Here is a 12,753-nt window from a genome sequence, read left to right as displayed (position 1 = left end):
TTTCAGGAAAGTTTATTTTCAGAAAGAATAATTCATTATTTATTAAAAAATACTAAAACTATGAACTCCGATATCTCCGTTAAAATGGCAAATTTTTCGCTGATATTTCACAGGACTGTTACTATACGCATTCTCCATCATCTTTCACAAAAAGAATTAGAAATCTTTCAGGCCCTTATCGTTCAGTTGAATAGATTGAAAAAATTTAATATAAATTCGAAAATTGTGAAAAATATTGAGTGAAGATCAGGTTTATTAATATATAATTGGCTAACACCTGCACTTGGTAATGAATGGAGAAAATACAAAAAAAAAAGAAGTACGATTTCCAAGTGTGTAATATCATACGATATTAATTAACTATCTCGTTTATGTATCAACAAAAATGCCATCAACATAACCATTTTCAAACAGAAGATTTCCACGCTATTTCATCATAATCGAAAATAAACCAAAGAGAATGCATGTCATCAAGGGAGAGTAGCGTATGATATTACACAAATCGTACTTCTTTTTATTTTTGTATTTTCTTCGATCAGGTTTTTGTTTGGATGGTGCAAAATTTATATGATTTTTCTGGTATGTTGAAAGCGGAATATAAATCTTCATACCCATCCACTTAATGAAATAATATTTTTGATAGAACACTGGTTTAGGGATAAGTCCGACTCATTTCAATAACTCCCAGAACTAATGTGTATTCTACTGAACCGAAGAAAGAAATAATTATCAGGACATATCTATTTTTCTTGTACAGGTTCTAAGGTGGTGTCATGAGTTATCCTTCTTCTGAACTGAACTTGAAAAAACGAATATTATTTTTTATGAGGTTATGTCAAAGACATAATCTATACGGAGCCAAAAGCCAATCGAATCCATAACAGCCTTGAAATTCAATAAACGAAATTGATACACCATTTTGTCATAAAGTGTGCCAAAACTTCGATGAAAGATTCGATATTTGTAACTGTGATCATGGTGGACATTTATCAGATATTATTTTGCATTAATAATTGCCAACCCAAAATTTTTTTTTAATAAACATTAGAATAATTTCCATCTGAATTAATAGTTTTATTTTGATTCAAAAAACGATATTCTCAATGAAAAACCCTGTATTACCAATAGTGTGAGCATGAATAAAATTCCCCCCATTAATTATGATTGTTTTTCATCAGCCACGAATGTCGTTCTCAAAATACAACGTGAATGCAATGACAGATCCACTGTCAGCCTTACCATCGCCAATTATCCGGAAACAACGCCGGAGTTCTGTTTTCGTTGGAAGCAGCCCTGCTGCGTTTATATTGAACCCACCTCCCAGAAGAACGAAGTCTGCCATGGACATCCATCATCTGGTCATCAACGAACGCAGCCCTACTTTGTCGCTGACAGGTAATAGGAAAGGTACCATCACTTTTGCACATTTAACGTCTTTTGTGACGCACGAACAATACATGTTTTTTTCGTTTGTTTTATAATGAGTTTCAGGCGTTTTTCTGCTTTATTCCTCTTCCTATGTTGAACTACATAAATCGTTTCATCGTTCATAGTCAGTTGAAAACGTGAGAAATATGACTGGTGACATTTCAAATGAGATTGAGATCAGATGAATACAATTTTTTTAGTCTTGCAAGAATTTTTTTTTTTTTAAATACACGCTCCGACAACTAGGTCATTAGCGTTTATGTTTAAATTATAACATTATAATATACTAGAGGAATAAATTAAAGGATCAAAACAAAATTCGAGATTTTTATCGGTTTTTCAAATGGCTGTATTTTCGATAACAATGGTCGTATCTCAATTTGAAAAAAAACTTTTTGAAGCTTGAAGTTTGTAGTTTAGAGATCTCATGATGTTCAATATTACCACAAAAATCCCAGAGAATTTCAATTCAATCCATCGAGCGGTTTTTTGTTTCATTCGATCGAATTTTGAAAAATATTTTTGAACAAACCTCAAAAAATCATCACACAAGAGGTAAAACTTTAATTTTGTGAAAATTTATAAAAAGAACCGTAAAGTAATTCCTAACATATACTCATCATTCAATCTTTCTAGCAAAACTACACCCTATTTTTGTCTGAGCAAATATTGACAGAAAACGATAATGTCATGCGGTGGTGTTTCCTCTTAATGCTGATGTTTCTCTCCACATGCTTCTGCATATTATTTGACAGAAACTGATCTGTTATCCACACAATAGTATTTGGCAAATTCTGGACATTTTACACGCTATTGCAATTCTTTCTTCAGATTTTCTTCTGAATATCCTCTGGCAAACTTCTTCGACTCCCTCCAGCTCTTATAGATATCTCCACCAGTATTAACAAGAAATGTTGCTGATAATTTTCCTATTCAATTGGCTAGTGTACAAGCTCGGATTTTTGATTGGGATGTCTGGCAAATTTTCTTAGGTGTTTCAAAAAAGAAATTAGTAGGTTATTAATTACTACAAGGCTGAACTATGCATTCACCTTTTCTTTGGGATATAAGAAGTCCTCTATGGGTAATGCCATAATAAATGAATATGAGATGGTCACAGGGTCAATATCACTATCAGATACAACTCCAAAATATTATTTCCTGTGAGTTTCATTTCTGGAATAATCACAAATATCTTTTTTTTAATAATCTCTAATCTCGACATCGACTGTAAATATTTTGACGAACTCATTAGTTCTTTGAAGCTTCGCCGAGTCCAAACAATAACACAACATTCAAAAATTCCTCGTCTGTTTCTGTACAAAGGAATTGATTGACTTCTTCTTTCGTGAAATTTAGGAGTTTTTCAGCTATGTATCAAAAATGTCTTTTCTTGATGAATATTAGCATATTTTCACTCTTTATTCAATTTTAAACAAGTTCGTGACAAGGAATATTTTGGCCACAAAGATAAAGTCCACCCTTTTGCGAGTTCATCAAAATAAGAAAGTATAACAGTTTCTTCAGAACCTTGAACATTTGCCGTTTTCCTCCAATCGCAATGCAGTGATTATTCTTTCCCGCATAAAATCTTAGACTATTCAGGAAGCAAATCTTGACGCACACTGTTTGCTGCCCTTAAAATATTTCGGTTGAGAATTGTTGATTCGTTTCACCTCTGATAATACGATATAGCTGAAAATGCATCTCCGCAAAAATATGCGATATCCGATGCTCAGACGTTGCCTGGTGATCCATTGCCTCGTCACCTGGTTACGTTCTTGCATCTCATAAATTGCATGAGAATTTCTTGAAGATCAATAAAATATACTGGCCCAAACACAATCTTATCCGCCACCGGCACTTTTTGCACTTGAATGAATGAATGAATTCTTGGTCTAAATAAATGTAGGCTTGGTTAATCGATCGTCTAGAAGTATGATTCGATTACCTGGCCTTTCGTCTTTTTCTCCGTGACTTTTTTGAATTTGTAATAATTGAACTCTTTTGAATTATTTACATCTATTTACAAAGCCGCAATTATACAGTACAAACTCAGTATTGAGAAGATCTTAATTACGTCTCAATTACAAGTTTCTCACTACGGTACTGAATTTCGTCTTTAATTCGTCTGTTGATTACTCGAAAAGTCTTGGATTATCCACGTCTTCGTCGTACTTCAAGTTTTCGGTCGTCTTTTCTTTAACTTGTTCGCGACTCGTCTTAATCTAGTCCGCGAAACGTCTTTTCATCTTACGTCTTAAGTTGACCGCCCGAACTTGACTCGTCTTCGACTTAAGTTAAACTGTACCGTCTGTATCCGTCTTCGGTTCAATTCGAACTGTGCTCTCTGACGATTGGAACTACCCTCTCTCGAATATAGACCTCCCTTATCTCGGTTTGAACACACCCTTAGGGAAAGGTACCATCCCCTAGTCCAATAAGGGCTTTTGCCATATCGTCCCCAAAGATCTTCGCGGATTCCTGGAAACCGAATATTCTAGAAGGACTAGAACCTGAGAAACAGATGTAACACATCTGGTACAACCGTCTTGTTCTAGAACTTTCCCAACCCCAGTAAATCTCTTAAGTTTTACAACCGACATGACACATTCTTCGACACTCCGAAGAATCACACATCCTTTTTACATTATGTACAATAACAATTCGTTCCCTGTAAACGATTGAAACTGTCATGCCCACGACACTAAAAGAAACTAATAGGTCTCCAAGCATCCAGTTGACCATCTCAATTCGTTACAGGGAATAATAACTGGATCCTACATAAATACATGATAACTTTCGGAAGAAGAGACTTAAAAACCTGAAATTTTTGGAATAAGTTAGAGACTTGAATACGTAGATGGAATTCATTATTAAAACTAATACACGAAATGGTTTGAAGAATTCTGAAATTTTGTTTCACCAACACATTCGATCAAATTGAAACTCAATAATACAAGATGAGGTAAGCACAAGAAGGCATATGCAAAATAAAGAACTTTTCTTGAGGAAAATTTTAAAATCTCTCACTTAGCAATAATGCGCCACGTACTACTGAACATAAAAGTTTCGAAAATTATTGGCAAAATTAAATTTTACTGATTATTTGCCCCATCCTAAATGGACCAATAAAAAGTCACCATTTTTCGAATGATTCGTTAACCCAAATGAATATTCACCTTTGAAAACATTTCGATCGAGTCATTACATTCATATTTCAACAGAAAGATGACAAAACCAAACAAAAACTGGGCTGAGAAGCTAAAGAAACCAAGACACAAGCATAACTATTGAAGTGTTGAATTATGGTTTCCTTTCTTTAGTGGCATACAGAAAGAAATTTTTTTTTCAACTGATTTCACATCTCAATATCGACAAATCCTTCGAAATATACCACTGAATTTAGGATTCAACATTAGGTTGAAAAATATCCAATTTAATGATAAAAAAGGATCCAAAAACGTTCAAGACATGATAAAGAGCTATTCAGGAAACAATCTAGCCGTATATGACTCGGTGTGGTAAATGGGAAAATCAAAAAACTCTCTTTTACGGAGCGACGAATTATTTTTACTCCTTTGGAGAGTCGAAAACCACTCTTCAACTGAACTACCCAAAAGTCGAGTTTACTACATTTGGTGACAGCGGTGGGATAATTGTTTTGTTTTTTTTTTTTCTGGGAGTGGATCATTACTATACTATGACTTTTAATGGATTCAACTATCGAAATATTTTTGCATTGTTATGCTCTTAGTGAAACAGTTTCATTTGCAAAATTTTTGAATTCTTGAGAAAATGTACATTCAACTCTTCTCCAAGAAGGTCCATGCTCGAAATATTTGTATAATTTAATCGATTAATCATGCTGAACATAAGTATTCATAGTTACACATTTTAATCAGAAGTTGATTTGACATTTAACACAATTGGAGTGGAAAACATCATAAAACATAGAGTAATAATTCCACTCAGTCTGTATATTTTTACGACGTCTTATGGCGGGTTCCATAAAACTTCTATTGACCGATGAACTCGTTGATTGTAGTTCGAAATCTATGGAAGTGACAAAAATGAACTGAAATTGAACACATAAATAATTTTATCGAGCAAATCACCACGATAAAAATTTTATGAAACTCACCATAAGATTATCAGATCCAAATTATGGTTTGTAAAATCATTCGCTTTCTACTTCAACAAACCATTTGGTTCATCTAGAACTGACCATCTCAATAATTCTGTAACGATATTAGACTTGCGAGCAGACTGGATATGGCGAACGCTCAATTAATTCATTTTCGCGAGTAAGCTCTAACAAATGAACTGAAATTTCCACAACGTTTGTTCATTAAGTTACAAACTCCCTTGTTCTCAAGGGATTTGTGCCACTTCTTGCAATGCAAACTGACGATAAGTGTGGGGTGATTATGATTAACATAGTAAATTTTGAACTAGAATGGAGTTTTCTCTTTGAGACTGCCGAACTTTCGAACAGTCAACACTCTCTGGAAGCGTCTGCTAGGCAGCAGATAACCTTATTCGCGCCAAAGTATTGTTGAATTTCGTTCGAGAGATCATCAAAACTCTCATAATTGGTTTGCGGGTCTCACAGGAAAGTTGTATGAATGAACTGTCTTTTTCAAATTCATTGACGTTCGAAAGTTTAAATCTTCTTATTGATCACCCAATCCGAATTTCATGAACGTTTTTCGGTGATGAAGAATAAGCGACTTTTATTCTGACGAATTACTCATGAAAATGCTTCCGTTGATAGCAGTAAACCCAAGTTTGTGTGTTGGCATTCTTGCAGAGCGGGCTTCATGAAATTTTCAATGAAGTATATTACAAACTTTGATGATTCGTATAGTCAATTCAGAAGCGTAGATCACGTATTCGAATTTTCATGAGAATCTCCTGAAAAAATATATTTTATAGGTCTTGATTATGACTGGAATTCTTGAGCAAGATACTAGTTTGATAATTTTTACAATCAAAATTAGATATTCTGAAGGCAACATTCAATTTCCGAACTGGTGCCCATTCTCGTTTTTCTTTTTCTGAGAACCTAGAGGAGTAGTATTAATTTTTGCCTACCTTCTTTTGTTTTCGAGTTATAAGCGAAAATAAGAAAAATGATAATATCGAAAAAAAAATATATCTGCGCTGATACTGATGACAAAGCTCTGATATTAAAACATTATACAGGCACTTTTTAATCCATTGGCGTATTAGCAGAGATATAAATGTACATTTTTTTCGATATCTCCATTTTCCAATTTTCGCTTAAAACTCGAAAACAAAAGAAGGTGGCCCAAAATGAATTCTACTCTTGTTATTTTCTCAGAAAAATGTCTATCTCCTCTGGTTCAAAAGTTCTAGAGCTGAACCATCGGAATATGACCACACTGTACAGTGGCTTTTTGTGGATGTAATGGTCTCCCAGTATCTTCATGAGGATTTCACCTTCCCACATGCTATAATTTTGCTTGTTTATATCCACCAAGTGAAAAAAAGGCTTTCGTCGCTGAAGAAAATGTGATGCGAAAAATCGTCAAACAAGCGTTATTGTTCTAGCACCCAACGGCATGTGTTTTAGGCATTCCATGGCCAGATTTCTTTAGTTCTTGTGTAAACGGAACCTTATAAGGATGGAGATGGAAACTCAGACGTAAAATACGCCATAGCGTGCCGTCAGAGAGGCCCAAATAGTTAACTCGATGAAGAATGAATAAATTTGTCTTGAATAGTCTTCAACACTTACACTTACAGCAGTGATATTTTCGCTCAAACTGCTTTTCGATGATGAATAGGCCTTGAGACATCAGTAACAGATTATCTTCAAATTTCTTCACTTTTTTACCAATTGTGCGCTCATATAGACGATTATGTCGACCATGATTTTCCCGTAATGCACGAAGCGTACTTTCTACAGAAACATTATTTTTCTAGTAAGTTCTCACAACTTTCACACGTTCAGCTGAAGAATATTCGAAAGACGCTCCGGATCAGAGTTCTGTTTGATATATCTCATTCAAATAGGGTTGTGAAACCCGGAACACGACATGGATAACCCAGTATCATCAACGGAAACTTCACCTAAAAAAACTTTTCCAGTATACTTCTCGAATTATTCTTATCGATTCATCGTTATGCGTTGCTAAAGGATTCTCAAATTCTCACATCCGTGTTGCCCAAGGCAACTACTCGGCAATTTGAAATGAGTTACGAGGCAATTGGGAAAAGCAACTCTGAATTCACATTTCTCGCCTTGAGGGGAATGCCCCTCAAATGTCGATAACTGAAATTTCATAATTCTCTTCCTCAAACTCCTTCTTGGTCTCGCAACCTTTATCCAGACATGAGAAAACAATTCTCAGAGGATGAAATATTATTTCTTCATTTACAGTATAAAGCTTTCATGGTGGAAACTGATTGGAAACTCGTAAATGGTCCCATTCTATTTTGATACTTTGATTAGTTTCCTCAACCCATGAAACAAAATCGTGAGAAAAACCAGTTGAACTTAGCTGGAATCTGAATCTTTCCTCGTAAAAACTAAACTGAAACTATTATATTGATATTGATAATAACTTCGGAATCTGAGTAAGAGATGAAATTTGATGTCAGATAATCACAAAACTTTTTCCAGTTTATTTCGATGCAGATAATAATGTATACATTCTGTATTTTATAATAGAAGTTAGTTCGTCAAGTGGCTCAATAGTTCTAAATGAACGTTTGTTGGTCGTTTAAACCTCCAAAATTGTTTTCACCAAATGGCCTCATAAAATATTTGTAATTTATTCTTTCATTTCAGTGAACGTACAAAAAAATTGATCTATCAAGAATTATGTGGGGGTCGTAAGGATAACATAATAGTAAAAAAGATCTAACATTAAAAGTTAAATAAATGACGAACAAATAGTGTGTAAATGAGACAATAGAGAATTATAAACAATTGACAAACATTTTAGTATATTGGGTCTGCAAAGTCATCTTCAAGGTTGTAGTAGGTTTTCTGTCTAAGCTTATTCTTGAGTAAATTTCGAATTTTTCTGTTGCTCATAGATTTGTGCTCTTCTGGCAATGCAATATATGTTTTCATTGCAAGGTGACTAACACTTAGTTCTGTTACGGTTACTGTGAGCCTATGGTACTTGATGATGAACCTGTTTGCATTTCTGATATCATAGGAATGATTGAAATTGTTCTCTACTGAGTTCTCCTTACGAGCTTGGCAAACGTGACCCAGGTAAGAATGTAGAGAGATGTCAGAGTAAGAATTTTTTTCCTGCCTAAACAATGGTCTATTCTCCTAGCACCACATTATCGATGCTATTTCTGCTTGATGAAGATATTTCACATGCCATCCATGCTACACCAGGTCAATATGCCATATGTGAGAGCTGAATAAAAAACTTCAAACTCTTGATCAGTTCTCTTATATGATGAGAGGACTTCAAATCTGATTGGATCTGAATTTGAAGCGGGCTGTTTCAGGAGATCTTATTGAAAAATATATTAACTGGATTTTTCAAGATTCATTTCAGTTTCTTTGCGTTGAACCATTGTTGTGCGTTACTCAGTGTTTTTTTGGCATTACTCTCCAGGTCTTCAGTATTTGATGCAACCTCTAGGAATCTTGTATTGTTCTCAAACATTACCATGCCCTCTCACCCAACATTTGCTGGTAGATCATTCACATAGATCACAAAAGCAATGTTCCCAGGTCCAATCCCTGCGGTACTCCACAAATAACAAGTTTGCAATCTGATCGTTTCGTACCAATGTGGGCTTGTTGTAATTCATATAACTTGCAAAAAAAGTCTATTTTATATTGGGCAATTTATCACAGGAATTTGGACAGAAATAAATTGATAAATTGCTCAATTTTAAACATGGACGTGAATAGTACAGAATCTATTTTATATGTTTTCTTTTCTAGCAGAATCATGCATTCCACACAAAATGACAACAAAATCAATAAAACAGTTTCATTAAGAGACTATCGTAAACGGTAAATTCACATAATTTTTGGTATTACATAACAAGTGTTTTTTTTTCGAGGTATATAACTTTATGTTGGCATTACTGTTCGAGATGACGATTGATTTGACAGCTGTCAAGTGATTTATTCTCAGTTTGGTTTGGCAATTCATCATGAATGGACTCACGCCTGAACAACTCTTGCAAAAAGTGCAATTTTATTTCGAAAATAATGGTTCTGTGTGGAATACGTATCGCGCACTACATCCATTTTATTTTGTTTAGCGATAAAGCGCACTTCTGGTTGAATGGCTACGTCAACAAACAAAACTGCCGCATTTGGAGTGAAGCTAATCCTCAAATGTATGTCGAAACACCTTTACATCCAGAAAAACTGACTGTTTGGTGCGCTTTATGGGCTGGCAGAATCATTGGTCCGTACTTCTTCAAAAACGATGATGGCCAGAACGTTACAGTCAATGGTGAACGGTATAGAGCCATGATTACTAACTTTTTCATTCCTAAATTGAACAACCTTGATGTCCAAGAGCTGTGGTTCCAACAATATTATTTTTGTTTACTGTTTGTATCCTAAATGGGCAATAAATAAATAAATAAATAAACAAGACGGCGCAATATGTTACACAGCTCGTGCCACAATCGATTTATTGAAAGACGTTTGGTGACCGCCTAATTTCACGTTTTGGACCTGTGAATTGTCCTTCAAGATCTTGTGATTTAACACCGCTAGACCACTTTCTGTGGGGCTATATAAAGTCATTGGTCTATGCGGATAAGCCACGAACTCTTGACCAGTTGGAAGACAACATTCGCCGTGTTATTGCCGATATACGGCCACAAACGTTGGAAAAAGTCATCGAAAATTGGACGTCCAGATTGGACTACATCCGAGTCAGCCGTGGCGGTCATATGCCAGAAATCATATTTAAAATGTAATGCCACAAAATTATCTTGCGGATAAATGAAATTTTTGTCAATCGAATAATCCATCTTTGTTTTATTGCAATTTAAACTTCTATAGCTCTAAAAAAAACACCCTTTACATTTGCAGATATCGAATTGGTTTATCAGCTGTATCAGTTGATCCGACCTTAAAGCCCCAGCAATGATTGAAATTGTTTCTACCTGAAATAATAGAAATTTAAATTAATTTTGATTAGAATTACATTTTTTGAATAACCTTAGCTATAAGGAATTATCATTCAGTGATTCGATAAGACATTAATTTGCTGTTTACAATAACTATGATATAATTGGATCGTAATGAAATTTTGATTGTGAATATGATAATTTTCGGAAATGACATAAAATTTTGTATCCACCATTAAGTCTTCGGGCGATTTACTGAACCTCGGATTTGCAAATCGTCGCCCTTTGAACACAAACGTCTGCTTAATCCTTGTTTGTATCTGAATTACTATTATTTTCTGTCCTACAGTGAAAAATGTCTAATACTCCATATTTAATTCTAGGATCTGTCATCCCCATCATCAACAAGGACCGTCGACCATCCATATCAGCATTCGATCGTTCCCCTTATTTGAGCCATCACAGAGCATCAGTGTCGATAGAAAGGCCTATTGTTGCCCTCCAACATTACAAGAGTCGCCGGTCTTCCTGCTTCATTGAACGACCAGTCTTCAGCCACATCGGTGGACACCGTTCGAAAAACTTCATGAGTTTCGAAACTGCATCTCATGCTGATCGAAAAACGTCAATAAATATCGAGAGGCCTTCTTGTAGTTTTCATCATCAACCTATCATAAGTTTGGATAGTTCCAAGGATTCTTCGGCAAGTTCAACAACTTCGTCGAAACCCTTGGTTCTCATCGATTCGCCGTTTTTACCCGAGAACATCCCGGAGTTAACCTTACCAAAGTTATCCAGGAGTTTTGAGCAACCTCCAAAGAGAAAACCAAGACCTGAGAGGATGGCCAACAGTCTGGAAATATCCATCTTGAATTTCGAGAAGAAACCAATACAAGAAGAAGAAAGGTGTGCTTCTCCAGATGAAACACCCTCTCCAGAAAGATCCAACTCGCCAATTTCTATATATATCGATGACACAAAAGTCACTGCTCCCCTTCTGGAGGGTCTCAAGAGTTCAGATGTTTGACTTGGGATATCGATGCTTTCTTTCGTCAGTCTATCGCAAGTTGAAGTTTTCTGCAATTCAAGTGGATATGAAAATTATTGCTCATTGCTCAGATGGCTAGTCAAAATTTTCTATTGAGACTATTTGATACTAAAAACCATATTTTTATACTCCTAAGAATTCATTCCGTCACCCTCTAGGAAGCTTTGTCTAAGGATACGATACGATTTTTCAGCTTCTCAACTGACAGATCTGAACTTCATTCGAACTTCTCAAAGCATTCAAGGCTTATTATTGATTCAACTAAGAGCATCGAACCAAAAAAAACTTGCCAATTCTTCTTGAGGACGACTCATATACAGTTTCACTACAGAAAATAGAAATATCAGTGATGAACACAAACATTACAAATTCTTATCTGTATCATCTACCTCGGTACAGAATAATCTACGTAGTTGCTAATCTCTATCATAACTCATGAGCATAAGATTAGGTGTCTCTTGCTAGACCTTATTATTATATTGACACCAGTTGCAGAAACGTTTATTAACATGTAATTCCATCATTAAAATTCTAAAACTTCAGTAAGAGGAGTTTATTGGCTACCTTCACCGCTTCACCAGGAGTCAGGAGCCATCGACCTTTGGTCCTCCAGCTCAGTTCTTCACCATTTAATGGAGGATTAAAATATCAATGTGGCATTAAATTTTAATGAACGTTCTTGCACCTGGGTGTGGGTGCAATATCTCATACTAATAGAAAATGCTATATTACAAATATTCCAAGAAACAGTTTCCTACAATATGCTCGGAAGAATATACATGGAAAATCTACTCGCTTTCACAAAATCCCGTTGAATTATATCTCCAATTTTATGTTTTAAAAGCAAAAACTAATTTTGAAAACTCTTCTTCCTATAATGTATTCCACAGAATCAAAAATGAAATAGAATATTGATGAAGTGAAAAAGCGAGTAGGTACTGTTAGTGAATTTTCAACGAATATTCTAAAAACTAGTGTACCTATATCTAATCACATAAGTATTTGAAATTTATCCGATTCAAAGAGAAGAGAGTTAATAAAATAATGAAAAAAACATCATTATTTTCAATTATAAATATATATCAAATATATTTCAGTCATTATAAAAAAGTTCTTAAAAATTAAAAAAAAAACTCAAACTTCGTCACATATGAAATGCATATATTAAAATAAAAATA

General features: G+C 34.8%; 1 protein-coding gene across 5 annotated transcripts in view; it reads left to right on the top strand.

Annotated features, from left to right (window-relative positions):
- Positions 1–11,836, top strand: part of LOC123679881 — a 165,010-nt gene extending 153,174 nt beyond the window's left edge. For 4 of the 5 annotated variants that reach the window (XM_045617428.1, XM_045617427.1, XM_045617426.1 and 1 more), the window contains 2 exons: positions 1,179–1,407; positions 10,911–11,836. In XM_045617428.1, the coding sequence (XP_045473384.1) occupies positions 1,179–1,407; positions 10,911–11,554 (873 nt within the window). In that variant the 3' untranslated portion in view covers positions 11,555–11,836. The remainder of the gene's footprint in view (positions 1–1,178; positions 1,408–10,910) is intronic. The other variant, XM_045617425.1, reaches the window with a different exon arrangement.
- Positions 11,837–12,753: the final 917 nt, after the last annotated feature.

Source organism: Harmonia axyridis, chromosome 5 (assembly GCF_914767665.1).
Source record: "Harmonia axyridis chromosome 5, icHarAxyr1.1, whole genome shotgun sequence".
In the NCBI taxonomy this organism is placed as follows: domain Eukaryota; kingdom Metazoa; phylum Arthropoda; class Insecta; order Coleoptera; family Coccinellidae; genus Harmonia; species Harmonia axyridis.
The sequence above is the reverse complement of the archived record's forward strand: the minus strand, read 5'-3'. Positions and strand labels throughout refer to the sequence as shown.